The 21242-nt window shown below is 55.5% G+C and overlaps 7 protein-coding genes across 7 annotated transcripts; 3 read left to right on the top strand and 4 right to left on the bottom strand.

Annotated features, from left to right (window-relative positions):
* Positions 1–3028: 3028 nt before the first annotated feature.
* BCV69DRAFT_249555 (hypothetical protein) lies at positions 3029–4231 on the bottom strand (the record flags this gene model as incomplete). Its single annotated transcript, XM_025490342.1, has 2 exons — positions 3029–3646; positions 3731–4231. The coding sequence occupies 2 exons, from the start codon at positions 4229–4231 to the stop codon at positions 3029–3031; spliced, it is 1119 nt and encodes a 372-aa protein (XP_025347594.1).
* Positions 4232–5181: 950 nt separating this feature from the next.
* Positions 5182–8162, top strand: BCV69DRAFT_294132 (hypothetical protein; the record flags this gene model as incomplete). The annotated part of the gene is made up of 5 exons (XM_025493863.1): positions 5182–5734; positions 5825–6238; positions 6311–6764; positions 6890–8024; positions 8138–8162. The coding sequence occupies exons 1-5, from the start codon at positions 5237–5239 to the stop codon at positions 8160–8162; spliced, it is 2526 nt and encodes an 841-aa protein (XP_025347593.1). The 5' UTR covers positions 5182–5236.
* A 209-nt stretch (positions 8163–8371) lies between these two features.
* Positions 8372–11918, bottom strand: BCV69DRAFT_283313 (putative VAS1-valyl-tRNA synthetase). Its single transcript, XM_025492661.1, has one exon. It carries the CDS (start codon positions 11736–11738, stop codon positions 8469–8471), a length of 3270 nt encoding a protein of 1089 aa, XP_025347592.1. The 5' UTR covers positions 11739–11918; the 3' UTR covers positions 8372–8468.
* Positions 11919–12108: 190 nt separating this feature from the next.
* BCV69DRAFT_299558 (hypothetical protein) lies at positions 12109–13193 on the top strand (the record flags this gene model as incomplete). Its single annotated transcript, XM_025494345.1, has 4 exons — positions 12109–12456; positions 12535–12804; positions 12891–13058; positions 13140–13193. 4 exons carry the CDS (start codon positions 12109–12111, stop codon positions 13191–13193), a joined length of 840 nt encoding a protein of 279 aa, XP_025347591.1.
* BCV69DRAFT_209613 (hypothetical protein) lies at positions 13063–14636 on the top strand. The gene has a single exon (XM_025489739.1). The coding sequence runs from the start codon at positions 13447–13449 to the stop codon at positions 14545–14547; it is 1101 nt and encodes a 366-aa protein (XP_025347590.1). The 5' UTR covers positions 13063–13446; the 3' UTR covers positions 14548–14636.
* Positions 14364–19553, bottom strand: BCV69DRAFT_283311 (hypothetical protein). The gene has a single exon (XM_025492660.1). It carries the CDS (start codon positions 19391–19393, stop codon positions 14726–14728), a length of 4668 nt encoding a protein of 1555 aa, XP_025347589.1. The 5' UTR covers positions 19394–19553; the 3' UTR covers positions 14364–14725.
* A 751-nt stretch (positions 19554–20304) lies between these two features.
* BCV69DRAFT_299555 (hypothetical protein) lies at positions 20305–20833 on the bottom strand (the record flags this gene model as incomplete). Its single annotated transcript, XM_025494344.1, has 2 exons — positions 20305–20402; positions 20491–20833. The coding sequence occupies 2 exons, from the start codon at positions 20831–20833 to the stop codon at positions 20305–20307; spliced, it is 441 nt and encodes a 146-aa protein (XP_025347588.1).
* Between the last annotated feature and the right edge of the window lie 409 nt (positions 20834–21242).

Here is a 21242-nt window from a genome sequence, read left to right as displayed (position 1 = left end):
GCAAGGATGAAGAAGAGATAGGTGACCAGCGTCGCATCGCTCGAGCTCGCGCCAACGGTGGCGACGCTACTGAAGAGCTTGAAGAGGCGGACGAGGGCAACACTGCGCTGCCTCCTACCATCGACAACGAGAGGGAGTGCAACAGATGCTTCGTACAAGACGGCTGCATGCTCTATCGCAGAACGATCGATAGGATCGTCGAGGATGAAGAGAATCCCAGCGAGATCAGCCAGCTTTACTCTCGGATCACTTCGCACCTGACGCCATCTCAGGCTGCATTTTACCAGAAATGGGAACGACTGCTGAGTCTGGAAGAGGAAGACATGGTCAAGTTCAAACGCGAACTCTGGACACTCACGGCTGCAGCTCGCGAGGAAGTGGGCAGATGCTTTGCCACTATGATTATGGAGCCAAGGCAGCCGGACATTGGAGCTGGGACAGGAAGTGGCGAGGTTCACTCTCACACGTATCGCTTTGTGCGCAAACCCATGGCGGGTTCCCCTGGCCAGATGCTCTTGGGTGGATCGATCAGCGCAGGCGACCCCTGCGTCATTAGTATTGAGCCTGGCATGTTCTCTGTCGCCCAGGGCTACATCGTCGAAGTCTCTTCCAATTTCGTCACCATCGGTATCGACCATCACTTGGATGCCATCTTGGAAAGGGCAGCTGTGGAGCAAGGCAAAGACCCTGGCGATGTAAGCAACCTGGACATCACGTTCCGAATCGACCGTGACGAGTATTCCGATGGTATGGCCAAGATCAGATTCCAGCTCTCTCGCCTCTTCTTCTCTACGAGCGAGAGAGACCACCGTCACCGCGAATTGATCGTCGATCTCGAGGCCCCGCGATTTGATGATTCCGTGCAGCTGAGGGACGAAGATCTCCCATACCATCTCAATGAAGATCAGCGAGCAGCCATGCGCCGTGTCCTTGCGGCGGAGGACTACTCGCTTATCCTCGGAATGCCTGGAACGGGAAAGACGACGACAATCGCAGAACTCATCAAGCTCCTTGTCACGCGAGGTAAGACGATCTTGCTGGCTAGCTACACCCACTCTGCGGTCGATACCATTCTGCGGAAGCTGCTCGACGTTCCTGAGGTCCGTCTGCTTCGCCTCGGAAATGTCGATAGAGTCCACAACGACCTGCAAGGCCATACTTTACCGAAGGTCTCCTCAGTCGAAGAGCTTGACATGGTTCTGAACACCCCGAACGTCATTGCCACTACTTGTCTCTCGACGGGCCACGCTACTTTTGCCCGACGCAAGTTCGACTACTGCATCGTCGATGAAGCTAGTCAAATCACTTTGCCGACTTGCTTGGGTCCTCTTCGCTTTGCCGACAAGTTTGTTCTCGTTGGAGACCACTTCCAGCTGCCGCCTCTCGTCCGCAATACCACAGCTCGGTCGGGAGGGCTCGACATCAGTCTCTTCAAGCGACTGAGTGACGCCCACAACGAGGCGGTCGTGTACCTCACCCGCCAATACCGTATGAATGAGACGATCATGATGCTCAGTAATCATCTGATCTATGATGGGCTTCTCAAGTGCGGCAACGAAGAGGTAGCCAAGCAAGTATTGCATCTACCTCATCACCAGCGTGCCATCGCTCTTCTCCACGCAAAAGCGACTCCGTCGTCGCAGAGATCCCTCCCGGGCTCTGATAGCACTGCCACACCTCCTCCCTGTACGAAGGAGGCTGGTGCAGATGGGAGACCAGAGCACTGCTGGCTTGAACAGCTGCTGGATCCATCGTGCACAGCCGTCTTTGTCGACACCGACGACGTGCCGGGTACAGAGACGCGGCGGGGGAGGATGGTTCAGAACAGCGTGGAAGCAGGGGTGATACAGCAGCTGGCAAGATCACTTGTATTAGGAGGCGTACCAGCAGGCGATATAGCCGTCATCACCCCCTACCGTCAGCAGCTCAAGCTACTCCAAAATCTCCTGCTCTCCCCTCGACTTGCTCAAGCAGTCACGACTTCCCGCCAAAGCGCTGCTGCCATCAAGCGCGAATTGGAACGGGAGGGCGGTGCTGGAGCGGGTGTGGAGATTGAGATCTTGACTGCCGATCGATCTCAAGGTCGAGACAAGCCAGTGGTCCTCATCTCTCTCGTGCGTTCCAATGACTTGGGAGCTCGAGGAGTCGGTGAGCTCCTCAACGACTGGAGGCGAATCAATGTCGCCTTGACTAGAGCACAGCGTAAAGTCGTCATTGTTGGTTCACAAAAGACGCTCAGCGCTGCTCCTCTGCTCGAGGACTTCTTTGGTCTGATGAGAGAGCAGGGCTGCATTCAGAAGCTTCCAAAGGGAGCATTGGACATGCATCCGATCGCTTCGATGGCGCCAGGTAGAGCCATTCCGCCTGCCCTGAGTCAAGAGGTGGATCGCAAAGTGCAACAGAGCAAGAAGACGGCGCTGGTCAAGGACGAGGAGGGCGATGAAGGGCTCTCTAGCGGCCCAGCAGCTCGAGGATTTGCGTCTGCCTCTCCTCGCAGCAGCCAAGAGAACCACAACAGTGCGATGCCCCTGGAGGAGATTCAGCCGCTCTCACAAAGTAGCCAGAAGGGCAACAAGGTGGTCGACTACGAAGGAGATGACGACTCCATCGACCAACTTGAGGCGTCCCAGGGGCCAGTGCCGAGCCGGGTGCTGGGCAAGCGCAAGGAGCGCTCACTTCCTGGAAGTCAGCAGCAGCAACTGAGCGAAGAAGACAAAGAGCAGCAGCCGCCCTCTCCCGATCATTCTCAGGAGCTGGTCAAAACGAGCGGCAGTCCGTCGAAATTCATCTTACAAGACGGAGCAGCGAGACGCCAGGCGGCTGCTATGGCCAAGGGTGAAGCGCTGCTCAAGAGTCGACCGATCATTCGAGATGCTATCATGGCTTCGCAGGAGGACTGAGATCTTTGATCTGTCTCCTTCTCACCTCTGCTCCGTCTCTCTGTCAGCTCGTCACCTTTCACACGTGGTCTTCTGAACATCATCACTTCTTCTACATGCTTGACTGATACTGAGATCTCGCTGCTATATTACACTGTCTCCGCTTTTACTTCTTTGCCTTGCAGCCAACACCTTGTGAGTACACCATCAGCGTCTGCTTCGTACCTCAGTAGCTCCTCATCCGCCTGGACCAGCTCTCGCTTGAACGTCTTGCCGAGGGCCTTTGCGACTTGGGGCGCAACAGACTGCACCGTAAGCATCTTCGCCTCTGGTCCAAGTGGGGCTTCTCCCACCTCTTGCCTCCCCTCTAGTCCATCCTTGATCACTCCTCCTCCCCCCTTTTCGAAACCAGCTTCTTGCATCCGCTCCCCTTCTCTCTCACTCGCTCCACGATCAGGCCGCTGCATCTCCTCCTCTCCAATCCTCCTCGCCATCTCACTCTGCATGCAAGTCATTCCCTTTCCTTGAATTCCACACGCGACAATTCTTCTGAACCAGGGAAGTACCTCGGTACTGACATTGAGTGCGAATCCGTGAGAGGAGATACGGTGACGGACTTGAACACCGATGGAGACAATCTTAAGGTCGGGAGTGGACCAGACGCCCGTGTTGCCATCTGGGGGAGGGACGGTTGGGAGGGTGTAGTGCGATTGGAGGAGGGAGGAGAGAGAGTCTTGCAACCGGTCTACGTAGCATCGGTTGGAGAGCTGCAGAGTGAACCGTATCAAGGATGAATGGTCAGTCAGGAGCCGAAGCCGAAGCATCTCTCATGGTCTCCTGCCGAGACTCACATTCATATTGCTCAGGCGCAGAATAGGATACCCGACCAACTGTCCAGGTCCATGGTAAGTGATCAGTCCACCCCTTTTGGTGACATGATAATCCGCTCCAAGCTCCCTCAACCTCTGTCCCGTCTGTCGCTCCAACTCTGCTTGAGCTTCGGCAGCAGCTGTGCTCCCATCGTCTTGCGCTCCTCGCCTGCCTTCGGTGTATACCGGTGTGTGCTCGAGGAGAAGGAGGACTTCGGGCTCGCCGCGCAGGGCGTAGATGGCTTCTTGTAAAGCGAGACCGAGAGAGTAGGGGACGCGGTAGGGGATGTGAGAGACGTATACTGGCGGAAGCGTCGAGGAGGAAGAAGAAGAAGCAGGGGAGGTAGAGGTGGAGGACGAGGAGGACGAGGAGGCGAACGTGCGTGCCAGCGATGGGCCAGGAGAGAAGTAGTTGGGCAGACTTGACTTGCTGCTATTCTGAAGCACCAGCTTTCGCAAGCTTGAGCACCTGAGACTTGCCATCGTCACTCGTATTGTCTCGTAGCGGTCGAGGTGAGCTTGGTAATGGCAGGTGAGATGTGGGTGCAATGGGCCGTTGCTCCACTCGTCTCGCTTCTTCGCAATCGGCTTTCGGCCGATTCCTCCGCGCACGGCCTCACGCTGCATCGTACATTCGGTACCGTAGACGTGCTTTTTGCCAATTCTACGATCGAATGTGATTACAAGACGAAGGAAGAAGATCCGAAGGGATACGACTGAGTACAGAAGACGAGTTTCGATGGGGAAAATGGAGCTTAGTCGACATTCTGAGGGACAGTAAGAGGATGGTGAAATGAGCACCTCCCGAACGTCAAGTGTCGAGCAGTACAAGTGATGCTAGCACTGGCGGCGTTTGTACTTACCCTTCTTGAGGTCGAGCAAGGCAAGCCCCTTGTACGTCTCCATGTCGTCGTTGCTCAGTGACCTGCAATGTGCTTGCGGCAGCCGCTCAAAGAAAGGGTGCTAATGGCCGCCCTCTCCTTCGTTTGCCCGAGTGTGTGCCCCGGGGTCACCTTTCTTCTTGGTCTTGACCAATTCAGCTGTAGGGATACACACCAGCCTTCCGCCGTCGAAGACGAGGATCGGACGGATACGACCTGCATCGAAGGTGTCACGGCGGCTCACGCACGTTCCTGACCATCGTCCGTGCAAGGCAAGCGCAATGGCGAGACCGGGAGTCAGCCCTTCTCGCGCCGCCGCCTTCGACTTGCTTGACAACATGGCGGGTGCAAGGTGAAGACAGTGACTGTGATGATGCGACTCAACGCTGGTATCCATGGTCATCTCTCATGGGCCAAGACTCGTTTTACATCGTGCCATTGAATTCCTCTGCGTACGGGGTCCTGATTGGCTGATTGCGCCTCTGCTCCACACACGCAGGGCTCACCACCAAATTTTCTCACAGGCGTACGTTGCTTCCTCCCGCGTCTGCCTCTGCCAATCCCGTTCAGTACCCATCACTTCCCAGCCCACGACTCGGCCTGCAGGATGGCCTATCGTCCAGGAGACGATGGTCCATATGATTGGGCCGCAGGGGATGCCCACCAGCTCGATGCCTCCTCGTCTTCTGGCAAAAGGAGAGCGGGAGGCAGCCGGGAGGACTCTCCCTTGCCCTTCACCATAGACGTGCAGGGAGACACAGATCAGCTCCTAGAAGGCAGACCGCCACCCATCGCTGCCGGTGCGAGCTCGTCAACACCTTCCCCGCCACCACAAGCAGACACAAGTCGTCTGTTATTACCAGACCACGTATCCGCTCCCGCTCCTCGATCTCCCGGCCAGCAGCAGGAGGCAGACGAGGAAGATGAGGAGGAGGAGGAGGACTCGGAGATCCAGGGCCATCTTGGCGATTTCACACAGATGGATGGAGATGCTAGCGTGTCACGATACTATGATGCAGCCAAGGCAGAGGAGAGGAAGCAATTCAAGGAATGTGAGATCTGCGGAGAGAAGGGACATGTCAAGAAGGAATGCTCGCATATATCGGTGAGTGGAGGATACGAGAGAGCACCGCCGTGGTCATCATGGGAGGAGAACTGATAAGTCTCCGGCATTGCATCTTCCTGCCTCGCTCAGTGTGCTTCTTGCGGGGCAATGGACGAGCACAACACTCGCAGCTGTCCTGTAGGCATCTCCTGCTTCCGCTGTGGTCAGCGAGGTCACAGAGTCGCCGATTGCAAATCTCGACCTACAGCTCGTGGCGAAGTATCCTGTCGCCGATGTGGCTCCTCGAACCATACCGAGCGCAACTGTCCCACATACTGGAGAATCTATACCTACGTTGACGAGGACCAGTGGGAGGAGTTCCGAGCTCGCAAGTATGCCAGTCTTCGCGCAGAGGAAGAAGATCGGGATCCAGATCACTACACTGGGAGGAGTAGGAAGAGGCGCAAAGAGGCCGACAGTGACATGGATACGGACAGTGAGGACGGAGAGTCAAGCTACATGGGCGCTCGTGGAGGCGGTCCAAGTCCGGACTGGGATCCAGCGGTGAGTAGCCGAGTGGAGTGAAGAGATCGTATGACCCTCTACTCATTCTCTCCCCTCCGTTCTGACCTCCAGGTGCAGTGGTGCTACAATTGCACCGCTCGAGGGACTCACTGGGGCGACGACTGTCCTCTACCACGCCGAGCCTATGCAAGGAATGGCGAGCCCTCGATCTTCAGCGAATTCATCTCTCTTTCTGGCCCCTTTGCCCACAAGCTAGCACCTCCGCCGATGCCAGAGGCAGCCCATCCTGTAGCAGACATGTACGATGTCTCTGTGGGCCCAAATGCCTCTATGCACTTCTTCGGAGGCGCTGCTGGATCGAGTCGAGGAGGAGCAAGGGGCGGGCAAAGTCTTGAAGATTACGTAGACGGCGTCTTCGCCCGTGCTCCCAAGAGCATCAGAGGCAGAGCCGAGAGAGATCGTCGAGAGGAGAAGAGTAGTCGAGCTCAGCGGGACAAGGATCGTCAGAGGGATAGGGACCGCAAGCGATACGGCGGAGTAGATGATTCACCTAGAGCTCCAGAACGTGAGTAGAGTCAAAGTTGCCTTTACATACTAGCGCAGCGCATCGTCGCCGACACTGCCTCTTTTCTCTCTTTTCCTTCTCTCTTCATCTCTGACCCATGACTCCCACCTCGTTCCAGACCACAGGAGTCTCGCAGACCGCATCAGCTTCCAGGACCACGATGATGGGCACCGCGAACGGGATCGCAAACGGAGACGGCACAACGAAGGGCACAGGCAAGGCGGCGGCGGTCGAGAGTCGAGAAGAGAGTCCCATCGACCTGTCCATCAGCGCTTCTAGAAAGAGACGGGCGCCTGAAGGATCTGACATCGACGAAGACTTTGAGTGGCACAATCTCCACGAAGCCGGCCTCGCGCTCAATGAAACTCCTCAAGCTGACACTCCACCTCCCAAGAAGAAGTCGAAGAAGGAGAAGAAGCTGATCAAAGCTCTGGAGAAGCAGGCTGCTGCCAATCTTCGCATAGAGCAAGATCTCAAGTCGCGCGGGTATACCTACCGCGGTGCAAAGCTCATCGATCGTAATGGCAAGAAGTTGAGCAAACCAGAGCGTCAGAAGCTCGAGGCTGCCGCAAGGAACAGGGAGGTTGAACGGAAGCTTCAGGCTACCGCAAAGAACAGGGAGGCTTCAAGACTGAAGGAGGCAAATGTCAAGCCGCCAGCGCCGGCGTCGAAGAAGAAGAAGGCAGCGGCGGACCCTCAGCCATCGAAGAAGGCAGTAGCTAAGTCATCTGCCAAAGCTGGTTCGCCCAAGTCGACTCAGAAAGCTACTAAGGCCGCCGCGCCTGCAAAGGCTGCAAAGACTACTGCAAAGCCACAGCTGGATGCTGCAGAGATAGAAGCGAAGCAGGAGAAGGCTCGCCAGAAGACTGCTCGTCGAAAGGCGAGGAAGTCAGAGGCGAAGGCTGCAGAGCAGTCTAAAGGCGCTACGGCAGCAACCAATGCTAAAGCCAATGGTAAGACCAATACCAAGGCTCAGACCAAGGCGGATGCCAAGAGCAAGAACAAGACGATGATCAGAGACGCGAGCATTGCAGCCAAGCTGGAGCTAGGACGTCAAGAGCAGCAGCAGCTGGAGCAACAACATCAGCAGCAGCAAATGCAGCAGCAGCAGCCTCCAACACCCTTGACTTCCCGGCAGGCCCAAAGTATGCGCGATAAAGCCCAAGCGGCCCAGCTGAAGACCGCAAAGGAAGCTGCCCGCTCCCAAGGCGCTGCTATTAATGCTGCTGCTGCTACTGCTACTCAATCAGGGAGCAAAGAGTACAAGGGTGGACCACCTCAGCGTTCTGGTGAGCCTCGCTTTGGACCTTTTTCTACCGATAATGCTGGTGGAAGTCGGGGTGCGGACGACGATTTTTCTTTTGCAACGGCAGAAGATTTTCAAAAGGCGATGAGTAAGAATAAGAACAAGAGTAAGAGTGAGAGTGGTCGTGTGCTTAGAAGTGGGGTAACGACGAATGGGAGTGGAAAAGGGAGTGGGGGTGGCAATCGACCTTTGTTTAGAGGAGGGTATGATTGATAGGGCTGGGAAGCGCTTAGCAGAGGGACGAGAGTAGATGGAATTTCGTAGATCTGTCGCGACCATCACATACAGAGCATAGATGACACATCGCAGCATACTTCATATCTAGAAAGTTCATACCATTGCATTCTCAGCGTAGCATAGCATAGTGAATCAGGTCCTCGAAATTCTTCCTCCTGACTCTAAGCATCCCCTCCAATCCTAGCAAAGTTCTGCTTCGCAACTTCCAATGCCTGCCTCTCAGCCTTGAGGTCCTTGACCTTGATCTCGCTCTGCTCCCTAACCTTCTCCGGCATCTTTCCAAACTCTGGTTTACTCTGCATCGTCTCCTCCTTTTTAATGGCCACTTCATTCAGTTGTAGCTTCTTATCCAACTTGGAAAGTTCCTTTGCCACATCAATGACTCCTCTTGCGAGGATGTGAACATTGGTAGTGGCAGAGAGGGTTTGAAAGACGCATCCGTCTGGGATGGAGGAAGAGGAGGTGACTTCGACGGATGTGCAACCCTTGACGAGGGTGTGTACTACCTCCTTTTGCGAAGAGAGAAGTTGCGAGGTAGCGCTATCGCTCGTCTCTAGGAATGCTTGAATGTTCGACTGGATTGCATAGTCGGCAGCAAGGGAACGGATGGCTTTCACGGCTGCAAAGACTTGGTCGAATTGACCATCGGACTTGGCGTCGTTGCGCTCTGGCATAGCTTCGGGGAAGGAGGTGAGACAGATGGACTCGTGCTTCTCCGATGGACGACGAGGGAGTCGTTGCCATAGCTCTTCAGTCACATAGGGCATAAAGGGGTGAAGCAACTTCAATCCTTCGTCCAGACATGTGTAAAGGGTAGCCTGTGCAGAGGCCCTGGCGCGCTCTTCGCTACCGGCATCCGTAATGGGCTTGATCGCCTCAATGTAGACGTCGCAGAGCTCGTACAGCCAGAAGTTGTACGCGGCCGAAGTGGCATTCATAAAGTTGCGTGACATCAGACCTGCGTTCACCTCGGCAGCAGCCACGTCCAATCTGTGCAGAATCCACTTCTCTACGAGAGATTCGGAGCCCGTAGGCTTGTTCTCCGAAGGTGGCTGGAAACCTCCTTCCAGCTTGGCAAGGGCGAACTTGGTAGCGTTCCAGAGCTTGTTGCAGAACTTGCGGTAGCCTTCCACTCGCATGATGTCCAGGTTGATGTCACGTCCGGCAGAAGTGTAGGCGCACAGAGCGAAACGCAGGGCGTCGGTACCGCACTGAGGGACACCCTTGGGATAGTCCTTCTTCTGACCAGCAGCAGCCTTCTTGACCTCCTCGTCGCCCAGATTGCCCTCTAGAAGCTTGGCATGGAGACCCTCGAGCTCGATACCTGCGATGACATCCAGAGGGTCGACGACGTTACCGAGCGACTTTGACATCTTGCGACCATGAGCGTCTCGCACCATTGCGTGGCAGAAGACCTCCTTGAAAGGAATCGAATCCGTCAGGTATACACCCAGCATGACCATTCGAGCGACCCAGAAGAACAGAATGTCCCATCCCGTCTCGAGGAGGGCATTGGGGTAGAAGTGCTTCATATCGTCCGTCTTGCCCGGCCAGCCCATGATACTGAATGGCCACAAACCGGACGAGAACCATGTGTCAAGGACGTCTTCGTCCTGCTCCAAGGTGTAAGGTTGGCCAGCCGCAATGACCTTCGCCCTCTCGTGAGCCTCGGCCTCGTTCCTGCCAACAACCCAATTGCCACTGGCTGCCGGGTCATCCTTGTCCTGTGCTCTGCCTTCAACATTGACAAAGTAAGCTGGCACTCGATGACCCCACCAGAGCTGACGAGAGATGCACCAGTCGGTGATCACCTCCATCCACCTGAAGAATTCGTTCTCGGTAGTTTTTGGCACAATGACCATGTTCTGTTCCCTGACCTTAGCGACGGCCTTGTCGGCCAGAGGGCGCGAGGAGACCCACCACTGCGGCTTGATGAAAGGCTCGACGACATCTCCTGACCTTGAGCAGACAGGGATCATCATAGGGTTGTCCTTCGTCTCGACGTAGAGGCCCTCCTTCTTCAGAGCCTCAACAACGGTCCTACGTGCGTGGAAGCGCTTCTGACCCTTGAACTCTCCAGCTTCATCATTGAGCGTTCCATCTTCATTGAGGATGTTGATGAACTCTAGCTTGTGTCGTACACCAACCTCGTAATCGTTGGGATCGTGGGCAGGGGTAATCTTCACTGCTCCTGTTCCGAACTCCATATCAACAGCTTGGTCATCGGTGATGATGGGGATCTTTCGGTCGGGCAAGAAGGGGTGTTCGGCGAATTTGCCGTGCAGATGTGTGTAACGAGGGTCCTTGGGGTGGACGGCAATGGCAGTATCTCCCAGCATCGTCTCCGGACGAGTGGTTGCGATGATGATCTTCTCGCCCTCAGCCGAATCCTTGATCCTGTATGCGAAGCTGACGATGACACCGAACTCTACCCGCTCATTTGCATCGTAGCCTGGGACGTTCAGCAATGTCCGTCCCTTGAGCTCCTTCTGGTCGACCTCCAGGTTGGACAATGTGGTGTTGAGCTTGCAGCACCAGTTGACCAGACGGTTTGCTCGGTAGATGATTCCATCTTCGTGCAGCTTGCAGAATGTCTCGATGACGGCAGCTGATCGTGTCTCATCCATCGTGAAAGCTTCCCTGGTGAAATCGTAACTTGCTCCTAACCGCCTCATCTGGTTCGAGATCCTAGCTTGGTAGTCCTCTTTCCACTCAAAGACCTTCTCGATGAACTTCTCACGGCCATAGTCGTATCGCGACTTGCCTTCGAGCTTGGCAATACGCTTCTCTACGACAGCCTGGGTGGCGATACCGGCGTGGTCGTAGCCGGGAACGAAGAGGGTTCTGTATCCCTTCATCCTGTAGTAGCGAATGAGCGTATCTTGAATTGAGATGGTCAGAGCATGTCCGATATGCAGCGATCCAGTGACATTGGGAGGTGGAGCTGGGACGACGAACGTCTTGTCTGGGTCATATGGGTCGTTCTCCGACGGCTCCTTTGGGGTGAAGAAGCCTGCCTTCTCCCACCAAGCATACCAAGATGCCTCTACATGGTCTGGGTTGTAGCCCGCCTCCATGGGTTGCGAAAGGTCCTTCTTCTGTCCAGGTACGGTATTGTTGATCCATTCCGGCTCTGCTTCCTTCTCTTTCTTTGCCTTTTCCTTCTTTTTGCTCTCTCCGCCAGCAGCGGCGGCCGCAGGAGTCTTCTCCTTTGCAATGGCGGCCTTTCCAGCTTTCCTGGCAGCTGCCTCTGCCAGCTTGGTGGCCTTCTTGGCTGCCGTCTTGGTCATGAGGGTTCCATCTGGTCCAGGGACCAAGTCACCGCCGGCTTCACCGTTGGCTGATGGCTGGCTGGTGGCGATGGCCATGTCTGGGTCGGCAGCAGGAGCAGCCTTGCCGTCCTTGCCGGCTGCCGGGCTCGACGAAGACATGGTGCGGGGGCTAGGGGTCGTGAGAGGGGTTGCTATGCGGCGAATGGGTGTGACGTATCGCGAAGCCTGTACGGAAGGTAGTATGCTACGTGTGGATCTTTTGAATGCTGAGCCAAGGAGCATCCAAAGCTGCTTGTTGTGTTGCTCGGTACGATCAAGGCGTCTTGTGCGAGGTGATGCTGCAATACGAGAAGAATTGCAACTGACTCGCTGCTGCCTTTGCACTTTGCGGAAGTGAGGCAGCCCACCGCGCGCAGCCTCCGCCCACGCGCCTCCCCCGCACGGGAAGCCTACCACCCACGCCCACACGACGTGCTCATCGTGACGATACGGATGAGAACCTCACGCAGCTCGCTATCCCGCAATCACCATGGCCGGCACTGCCCAAGTCAAGCTCACAACATCGCAGCCTCACTCACCAACCCTGCTGGAGGCCATCGTGGGCCTGTCTAAGCCAGTCATCCTCGCATTCTACATCTTCCTCTATGGCCTGCCCATCTCCATCGTGCAGCAGCTCGCTACACTCAGTCCCTCCAAGTTGCTCAGCCCATGGGCATGGAGAGATGCTATCTGGGGCAATGGGTCTCCAGCTATATTGAAAGAGGGAGACAAGATGATGTATGACGCAAAAAAGGAGTTTGTCAGTCTTGCCTATGGCACAGTCCTCGAGGTAGGCGCCGGAAGTGGAGAGACGATCAAATACTACGACGAAGACAAGGTGAGCAGTCAGAGTCGAAGAGCGAGGGTGTGAATGTCTGAGCTAAAGGCTGTGACCTTACTATATACTATATACCAGATCGAGAAGCTCTTCGCCTTGGAACCTTTCCTACCCCTCGTCAAGGTCCTCAAGAAGACCATCACAGCTCGCGGTCCCTCTTTCCAGCGCAAGACCACTGTCATCCCTCTGGGCATTCAAGAGAAGAGTCTTCTGCGGTCTGAATACGGCATCGCAAAGGAGTCGGTCGACAGTCTCATCCTGGTACAATGCCTGTGTTCCATGCCTCAGCCAAAGAAGCACCTCAAGTACTGCGTGGAGTTGTTGAAACCCGGTGGGACGTTGGTTCTGGTGAGGAAGCTATCGAAGTGGAGTGCTCTATACAAGGATATCTGCTTATCTTCTGCATTCCGTTTCCCGTACTTCCCGTACTTCAGATCGAGCACGTCACTTCACCGCACCCTACCACTCGGTTACTGCAAGACCTCATCACGCCTCTGTGGAGCTTTGCGGCGAATGGTTGTGAGCTCAACAGAGATACGCTAGCTTCAATGGAGTCCCTCAATTGCTGGGAAGATGTCGTTGTCAAGAGGCCCACTGTTCAGGTGAGTCATTTAGAGCTCTCGAGATGAGATTTTGCTGCGCGGGAAGAGCCTGACTCGATCGCCATTTCTCCTCCCTTACAGACGACGGCCGACCTCATCCCACATATCTTTGTCAAGGCGACAAAGAAGAGGTAGCCAAGTCGGAGAACTTCTCCTCACAATCGTTCGCCACTTGTCCGTCTATATCAGTGACACCCTGTTTAATCAACCCCCGAGAGCGAGAGCACGTCAGTCTCATCTCCGTCCTTATATCCGATGCAACCTCCACCTGCGTGCCGGCGGAGTGCCACCATTTCCCCGCTTTGTGCGAGACTACTTATACTTTCACCTCGCCATGCTCGAACGCCTTACTTCTCGCCAATATCATACTCACAAGTGAGCTGTCAACATGTCATCCTCGTCATCGCAGAAGACCCTCTTTCTCGTAGGTCCCGGCCTCATCGGCGGCTCCCTTCTGGTGAAGCTCAAGGAGGTACGTCCCGACCTCAAGCTGCATGCTCTCACTCGCCGCAAAGAGCAAGCCGATTCCCTCTCCTCGCTCGGCATCAGTCCCATCCTGGGCTCTTTAGAGGACCACGACGTCATTGCCGAATGGGCTGCCAAGTCGGACATTGTCATTCACGCCGCCTCGGCCGATGATGATAAGGGCGCCTTTGCTATCATCGACGGTCTCACTTCGCGACCCAAGAATGCCTCAAGAGCCGTGTACATCCAGACGAGTGGAAATGACGAGCTGGTCAATTCCGCGCGGGGCTTCGCAGGGAAGAGCACCGAAGAGAAGACTCTCTCAGATGTAGATCTGGACGATGCTGCTCTCCTGAAGCGAATCCACCCGCAGGCCTACCACCACCATGTGGATGGTCCTCTGCTGAAGCGTCTTTTGAACCCTGCAAAGGAGAAGGAGCACAACGTCGTTGGGTCCATCATGATGCCTCCTTTGATCTACGGTATCGGTTCAGAACCTTGGAAGCGTCTCTCCATCCAGACACCCATGCTCACACAGGCCATGATCGACCGCGGGACAGTCGCTCTACCAGAGGCAGGCGAGCACGAGGGCACTTCGGGCCACTGGAATGCAGTTTGGGTTCACGACCTAGTCGATGCGTACGTCGCACTCCTCTCGCATCTCGAAAACCTCCAACCGGGAGAGCAAAAGACTCACATTGTCTTCCCAGCTGAGAAGAAGCCATTTGCCTGGAGGGAACACTTCGCCGCCGTCGCTTCGGAGCTAAAGCGTCTTGGACACCCAAGCGCTCAAGGTGAACCTCGCCTACTCAAGACGCGAGACGACTTCTATGAATTCATTGGAGGGAAAGAGAACCCTTATAGCGAGTGCTTTGCCTTTTTGGTATGGGGTAAAGAGAACAGCTTTACCTCTCCGGATCTGCTTGGCAGTCTTGGATTCGAGCACAAGGCCAAGGGAGTCGTGGACAGTATTCTCAGTGGCAAGGAGCTGGAGGGGTTCATCAAAGAGCGCTTGAACAAGTAAGCTGTTATTCAGGAGGTTTGAAACACTCAGGAGAAGGAGGAGGAGAGAAGCACACAAAATTGTCTCGGTTGAAATTCTTTAGATGACATCAAAGTAGCAATATTAAGTTATGTACAAATACAAGATCCCAATTCTCCCATCGCTATTCCTCTCCGCTACATGTTTCTCCTCTCTCCTCTCAGACAGTCTGTCCAGCCAACAATCCCTTCGCGCTTGCAATCAATCCCCTCAATCTCTGTACGTCCGGAGTGCCCACAAAGACAGGTACGGCAGGAGAACCGACACCGACGCCTGTGCCGTGGTGGGAAGTGCCAAAAGAGCGAGACCTCTTCCTAGGTGTAAAGGGGGAAGTAGAGCCAGCACTGCTCCTCGCGCTGCGCTTCTTTTCATTTCCACTGCTGGGAATCACCTTGTTCACCTCCATCTCCATCTCCATTTCTAACTCTTTCTTCCTCAGGTCCTTGAGGACCTTTGCCTGCTGCTCCTGTAACACTCGCACCTTCTCGGCCGTGTGAACAACGATGCTTTCCGCAGCCTGCTGAACAAATCGTGCATCCTCTTCCAACTTCTCTCGAACATCCGCCTGCTCGGCCAAAGGACGAGCGATCCAGCTCTCACCGACGAGGTCGAGCTTGCTCTGCAGTAGATTCTCCAAGAGGGCTGCGATTGGGAAGGGCTTGCCGACTTGCTGCTGGGCTTGTCCAATGAGCGCGCGACTGAGGTAGAGGCTTTCCCCTTCGTGTGCCCCTTCGCATTGATCAATGACTTCCCGACTCGCTTGTGCCAATGCTGCAGCAGGGTTGAGGCTATCATGAATCTGTAGGGAGGAGGCAAGCTTGGACTTTGGCAGCAGGAGATCCCCTCCAGGGTATTCTTGATCAGATGCTTGCGAGATCGCTTCCAGAGTATGATTGGCCAGACTGAGCATCGCTGCGAAAATTTCCAGGGCCACGCTAGTCGATGCAGCTAGCTCGGCGGGCAGACGTGCTACAAGACCTTCGATCGTAACGGCTGCGTTGCTCCAAGGTCGACGCAGAGGCAAGACAGTCTCTGCAAAGCTAGGCCCCACTTTACGAGGTCGCAACGAGACATCGTTAAGGAGAGTAGCGACCGCTGAGTTAAAAAGCTCATCAGGCTGGGATGCGCCGCCGAGATTGCAGACCGCGACGTCCTTCCAGAAGGGCTTGGCACTTGCGTCGAGTCCGAGTCGAGTCTTGACTTCTGTCTCTCGGCTTCCAGTCCTCCAGTCTATGACGAGCAACCGCGGCGAGAACCTGCTAATCGAGAGCGCCTCGCTCTCCTCCAACGCTCTGAAACGCTCCTGTTCTAGTTCCCAAATATCCTGTTCATCGTCGGCCTCTTGACCAGCAGCAGCCAGATCGGCTGACAAGACGAACACGAGTAGTCCTGTGTCCCGGTGCTCCACCTCTGCCGGGCCGTCTACCAGCTCTCCCCGAACATCCACGTCAGGCGCGATAGCAATCGTCTTCTGCGGCTGCTCGTCGCTAAGGCCAAATTTGTGCTTGAGCCATGTACTTGCCGAGTCATCGTCGGGGAGGCTGAGCAAGACGGACCAGGCACCCATCTCCAATGGTCGCCAACGAGAAATAAGAGAGGCCATGTGGCTTGCGATGTAAACGAAGAAGGTTCCTTGCTCCCAGAGGTGGGAACGTTCCGCTTTGCTCTGGTTGTAGGATGTTCGAAGCTGGTCGTCTTCTTCAAAGCTGGATCGCGACTGAGACAAGATTTTCGAGGAGCGGTGAGCCGGCGCCGCACTGACGCTCAAGGTAGAAAGGTCCGGAAGCATCAACGCCGCACGGAGTCCTCCTCGCGACGCCGACAGAGACTGATCGAGTAGTCCCTTTTCGAGGACCTGCGCCCTCACATCCTCAAGACGAGCCTTCTGCCTCTCCCTTTCCTCCCGGAGCTCGAGCCTGATCTGCCAGCGGGCAAGGTGTGATCGCAGACTGAACCGCCTTCGAAATTCGTCTGCTAGACCGTTTGCAGCGACATCTCTAGCCATCTTTGCGATCACGTCTTGCTGGAGGCCCCTCAGTAGCTTCTCGCTTATGGAGCCCAAGAAGGCCTGCCTAGCTTGCGAGCGTCGGCGACCATCTTCCTTCTGCAGGGCTTGCTTGGCGACCGATGTGGCTTGATCCGTTATGAGCTGAGACAAGGCTCGCTGCACCACTTTCTCGCGCTTCTCTTTTCGCCTCTGGTCCTCCTTGGCCGCAGCTGCAGAAGCCGTCTCGGAAGGCGGTAGGGCTAATTGCGGAGGCTCCTTAGCCAGTGCAGATAGAGAAGTCGGCGTGCTTGCTGCAGGTGTGCTTGTGATGGGAGCAGGTAATTGAAAGCTACTGCCCGGTGTGGCGGTCTTGCTGGTATCTAAAGATTTTGTGGGGAGAGCTGGTGACGAGAAGAAAGTCTGCTTGGTGCTCGAAGTTGGCTTGGAAGCACCGAGTTGTGTCGTCAAAGGTGATGCGAATGAGCTAGATGGGGGTGCAGCGAGAGGTCCAGCAGGAGGTAGAGATTTGCTGTCTTTGGTAATCTTCGCGTCTTCGGTCTTGAATCCCACAAAAGGAGCATTGAAAGAACTGCTCTGCGCCGTGGGCTGCGATGGCTGGAAAGGCGAGGCGGTCGCTTTCATCTGAGTCTTGCTAGGTAGAGCAGCCTTCCCAAAGGCATTGAATCTGGGGGATGAGACCGAAGAGAAGGCGCCGAGTGAGGATGTCGTTGAAGCAGCAAGTGCAGGAGTTGGTGCAAAAGCGCCCGTGTGAGGCTGAGATTTGGCTGCTGCTTGGCTGCCAAATGAGAAGCCAGATGAAGGGGCAGCAGGTACTGTGCTGGCGGGCTGAGGAGGCTTCACACTACCCAACCCTGAGGAAACAGGCTTGAGGCTGGTAGGCCTAGCTTGGCTCACCGACTGAACGTTTGTCGGTCCCGTATTCGAAAGCAAGGGCGCAGCGTTCGAAGCAACACCGTCGATGATCTGCCTCGAATTGTACTTTCCTCTCTTCAACTCGACCAAAAGGGAGAACGACTGAGGAAGAGTCTTTGTGAGCTCGACTTGCTTGTTCAGCTTGAGGGCAGGCTCGCTGTCACCTTCCCTCTGCACCTCGATGCCGCAGAGCTGAGCCCACTCCTCCACCTGCTCTTCCGTGTCTGCTCCAAGTGCTTCTTTGACAAAGGACAATGATGGTCCCCGGTGAGCCTTGTTGTAGTTGAAGCAAAGAGCCTTGAGTCCTCCTTCTCGTATAGGAGCGAACTTGTTCTCGAGCATGCATGCCAGCAAGTACGGTACTCTCTGATCAGCAGCTCTGATCTCGGCGAAGAAGCGACTGAAGAAGTTCATGGGGGCGTCCGTATTGAGGGCATTGGCTCTGCTGGTGCCTCCTCGATTAGACCTCTGGGCATAACCTCGAAGTCGAATGGCTGTCTGTAAGATAGGAGCATCGAAGACCTCCTCCGGCAGCAGCTCGACGTTGCGCAAGACTTCCGGATCGTAGAGGTTGAGGATCAGATGGTAGGCGCGGAATTCAGCCTCGTTGGGCGAAGACTGTCCGGTGGACATTCGAAGATCGTCATAGAACTCGTTGAGACTGGTCAATGTCTTGGCGAGCTGTTCTAGCTCTTGCTGTTCGCTCCATGGATCCAGATCACTAGGCCACTCTCTCGGCTGACCTTCCTTGTCCACGCCGCCTCCACGCCAGTGCAGTCCGAGGATATGCCACCTGGCTATCCTCTCGTGGCACTCGATTGTGAGAGGGCCAGCCTGTCCTTGGACGATGAAGTCTTGACGAATGGCGCGAGTACGATTCCAGATGAAGCCTTGAACGTGCGATAGCTGCTCCGAGTTGGGGGATGAAGGTAGTAGAGTATGGAAAAGATAGTCGAGCGTCTGCTTGAGAACGGGAGGTGGGCGAACATCCTCCGGTAGAGGTAGCTCTCTTCCTGCTGCTGGGCGCCTGTAGATCTTGACAGCCAGCGCTGGGTCCAGCTTGGTCGTCCCGGGATAGACTTCGAGCTCATCACCCTCGCCTTGAAACTCTCTTTCCTCTCGCTCAAATTCAGGGCACATTTCCATGCAGCTGCCAGTGAAGCGTGTCGCTGCCGAGAGCTGCTGGGGTTTCTCCGGATCCGGTAGGATGCCTTGATCGATGTACTTTTGCCGCAAGAGCGGCCTCTGTGCTTTCATCTCGAGAAATCGATTCGAACCTGCCGGCCTCGCAAAGCGCTTCTTTCGACTGTCGTCGCCGCCATCCACATCCACGGCTTCCGAGATCGCGGATGCGCCATCTTTGTCTCCGGCCGGAACAGCATGAGAAGGTGCAGGGCTTGGGGCAGCAGCCTGGTTCAGCCATGTCGAGGTAGGAGCTGAAGACTCAGCATCAGCTACAGGTGTAGTGTATCCCGAAGTGGATGATGAGCTAGATGAGATGGGCGCAGCGAAGGCGCTGCTGCCTCCCGTGTGGAAGGCCGAGAAAGACGAAGATCCCCCCCCCTCGTTCTCCTCAGCGGCTTCCTGGGCAAATGTGCTGGGGTTGGATGGGTTGGCTGTACTATTGTTGTTGAACGTGACGCTCTTGTTCGCGAAGGGCTTGCTTGCGCCTACTCCCCGGGTAGGAGCGCTACCCCTACCTCCAGCCGCAAATCCGGCGCGTGCGCCTCTGCCTCCCGGTCCTCCTCTCGACCCCCCTGAATAAGTTAGAGTAGGAGTAGATGAGAGAGGATGCGAAAAGGAGGATGTAGATGAGGTAGAAGGTCCGGCTGCTGATCCTGATGAAGCTGAAGGCTGCGAGAAGAAGTTGCCTTGGAAGCGAGGTGGGGCACCTCCTCCATTGTCCATGAGGGGCCAGCCAACACTCAGCGTCGCCAATGAGGCGAGCTAGCGCGACAGCTCAGAGCCGGCAGAGCAGAGGGATAGACGGAGCAGATGATCGAGTAATGATGATGATAAGATAACGATGATGGGATGGTGTAACTTAGGGTGAAGGAGCACTTGGAAGGAATGGCCGAGAAATGTAAAGCTTCCATCCCGCGTTCGACCCCGGCTGCTCCACCCAAGGCGCGGCGCGGGGCGTGACAGGGGCCGCGGAACTTGTTTCGATCGGCCGCCGGCGCTAGACACACTCGTCTGCCTCACTCAACCTCAGGATAGGAGTCAAGCGTCGTCAATCAGCTTCAGAGCATGAGACAGGCGTCGACCAATGTCAGTCAGGATCACTGCAAGCGTCAAAAGAAGGATAGAAGATGAATAGCAAACAAGGGACGAGAGGACTGGCAGGTGTCGCCCAGCGACCCGAAGCGAGAAGAAGATGAAGAATCAAAACAGGGCTATAGAGCAGGAGCACAAGGCAGGGGGGAAGTTGGAGGTGGGTGTGAAGGTGAGGTGGAAGATGAAAGCGAAAGAGTAGTATTATGAGGAAGACTTGATGTGTGAATCGGTTCAAAGCGGCAAGTGGCGAGCAGCTCGACAAGAGCCTCAAAGGCGAGTCATGGAGCGCATCGGCAAGCCTTATAATAGCAAGATTTCGTTTAAATGTCCTCAGCGATTTGCTGAATGAGGGACAGTGACATGTTCGGGACCATCCTTGCGTGTATGATTGCGAACGTTGCGGTAGAGTCGTGAGTGTGGAGTCAAAAGAGCGTGGTATGATCGGTGGAGGCTACAGTGGAAAGAGAGGGCCCTGTGTCAAGCGAGCCCACTGGGGGGAGACGCCTTGTGAACCCTCTTTGAGTCATCTTGGACAGACACCTTTAGGTGGAGTAGGTGATGTGGTGGATGACACCTTCCGACAGGGGTCCAAGCTTCTTGAAAGCACCCTTTGTCAGGTCGATGTGGTGTGCTCCACAGCCTGAGAGACGAATGGACGATGGGACAGAAGCAACAGGGTCAGAACGTGGTCTGCAGAGACACTCGACATACACGAGCAAGATACTCACCAGCGCACTTGTCCACAACCTTGACGGTGACGCTCTTACCACCCTTGGAGAGCTTGATGTGGTCACCACACTGGAAAGGTCCATTCTCAGAAACAGCGGCAACCATGCTGTTGTCGGTGGGGGTGGCACCACCGCAGGCAGGGTTATCGAGTTGACCACCACCGTACCAGGTGGCCTTTGTGGTTCGTCGCTTCTGGAGCACCATTCCGGGGGCTCGCTCGACGACAGGCAGAGATCGCTCGACTTCCATAGCAGGCGAGTCGACGGCGGAGTCAACGCTAGCGGAGGCAAGTCCGGCAGCCATTACGGCCATGCCGACGATGAGAGAGAGTGTGGGCCTCATTATGAGAAGAATAAAGGATCGTGGGTTGGGAGAGTGTAAGAGAAGGCGAGTGTGTGCCGAAGAAAGGAGATTGAGAGGGGGAAGAGTTGTCAAGTCTGAGAGGAAGACGAGGTTCGAGCGCTATCTTTGTAGTAAAGTGATCGAGGAGGATGAGGTCCCAGGGTAAAGAGTGTGGGCAGTTTCAGAGAGGAGGGCGAATGAATCTTCGGTTATTGATGTGTTTTACGTTGGACAGGTGTTGAAAAGAGTGTGGGTTGGTACTTGCAGAAGAGACCGTAAAAGAGCGTGGGGGGTTTGAGAGATAGTGGGGACAATGGGAGATGGGAGGAGGAGATGAAGAGTCTTACGGGACGGACACGGCAATTGGAGGATGTAGATTGAGACACGGATGAAGGGAGGGACGGTCCCC

Source organism: Pseudomicrostroma glucosiphilum, assembly GCF_003144135.1.
Source record: "Pseudomicrostroma glucosiphilum strain MCA 4718 unplaced genomic scaffold BCV69scaffold_8, whole genome shotgun sequence".
Classification (NCBI taxonomy): Eukaryota; Fungi; Basidiomycota; class Exobasidiomycetes; order Microstromatales; family Microstromataceae; genus Microstroma; species Microstroma glucosiphilum.
The sequence above is the reverse complement of the archived record's forward strand: the minus strand, read 5'-3'. Positions and strand labels throughout refer to the sequence as shown.

What these genes read in the sequence shown, in the direction of transcription:
- BCV69DRAFT_209613 (XM_025489739.1), top strand. Translation starts at nt 13,447, where the DNA reads ATGTCATCCTCGTCATCGCAGAAGACCCTCTTTCTCGTAGGTCCCGGC.
- BCV69DRAFT_283311 (XM_025492660.1), bottom strand. Translation starts at nt 19,393, where the DNA reads ATGGACAATGGAGGAGGTGCCCCACCTCGCTTCCAAGGCAACTTCTTC.
- BCV69DRAFT_283313 (XM_025492661.1), bottom strand. Translation starts at nt 11,738, where the DNA reads ATGTCTTCGTCGAGCCCGGCAGCCGGCAAGGACGGCAAGGCTGCTCCT.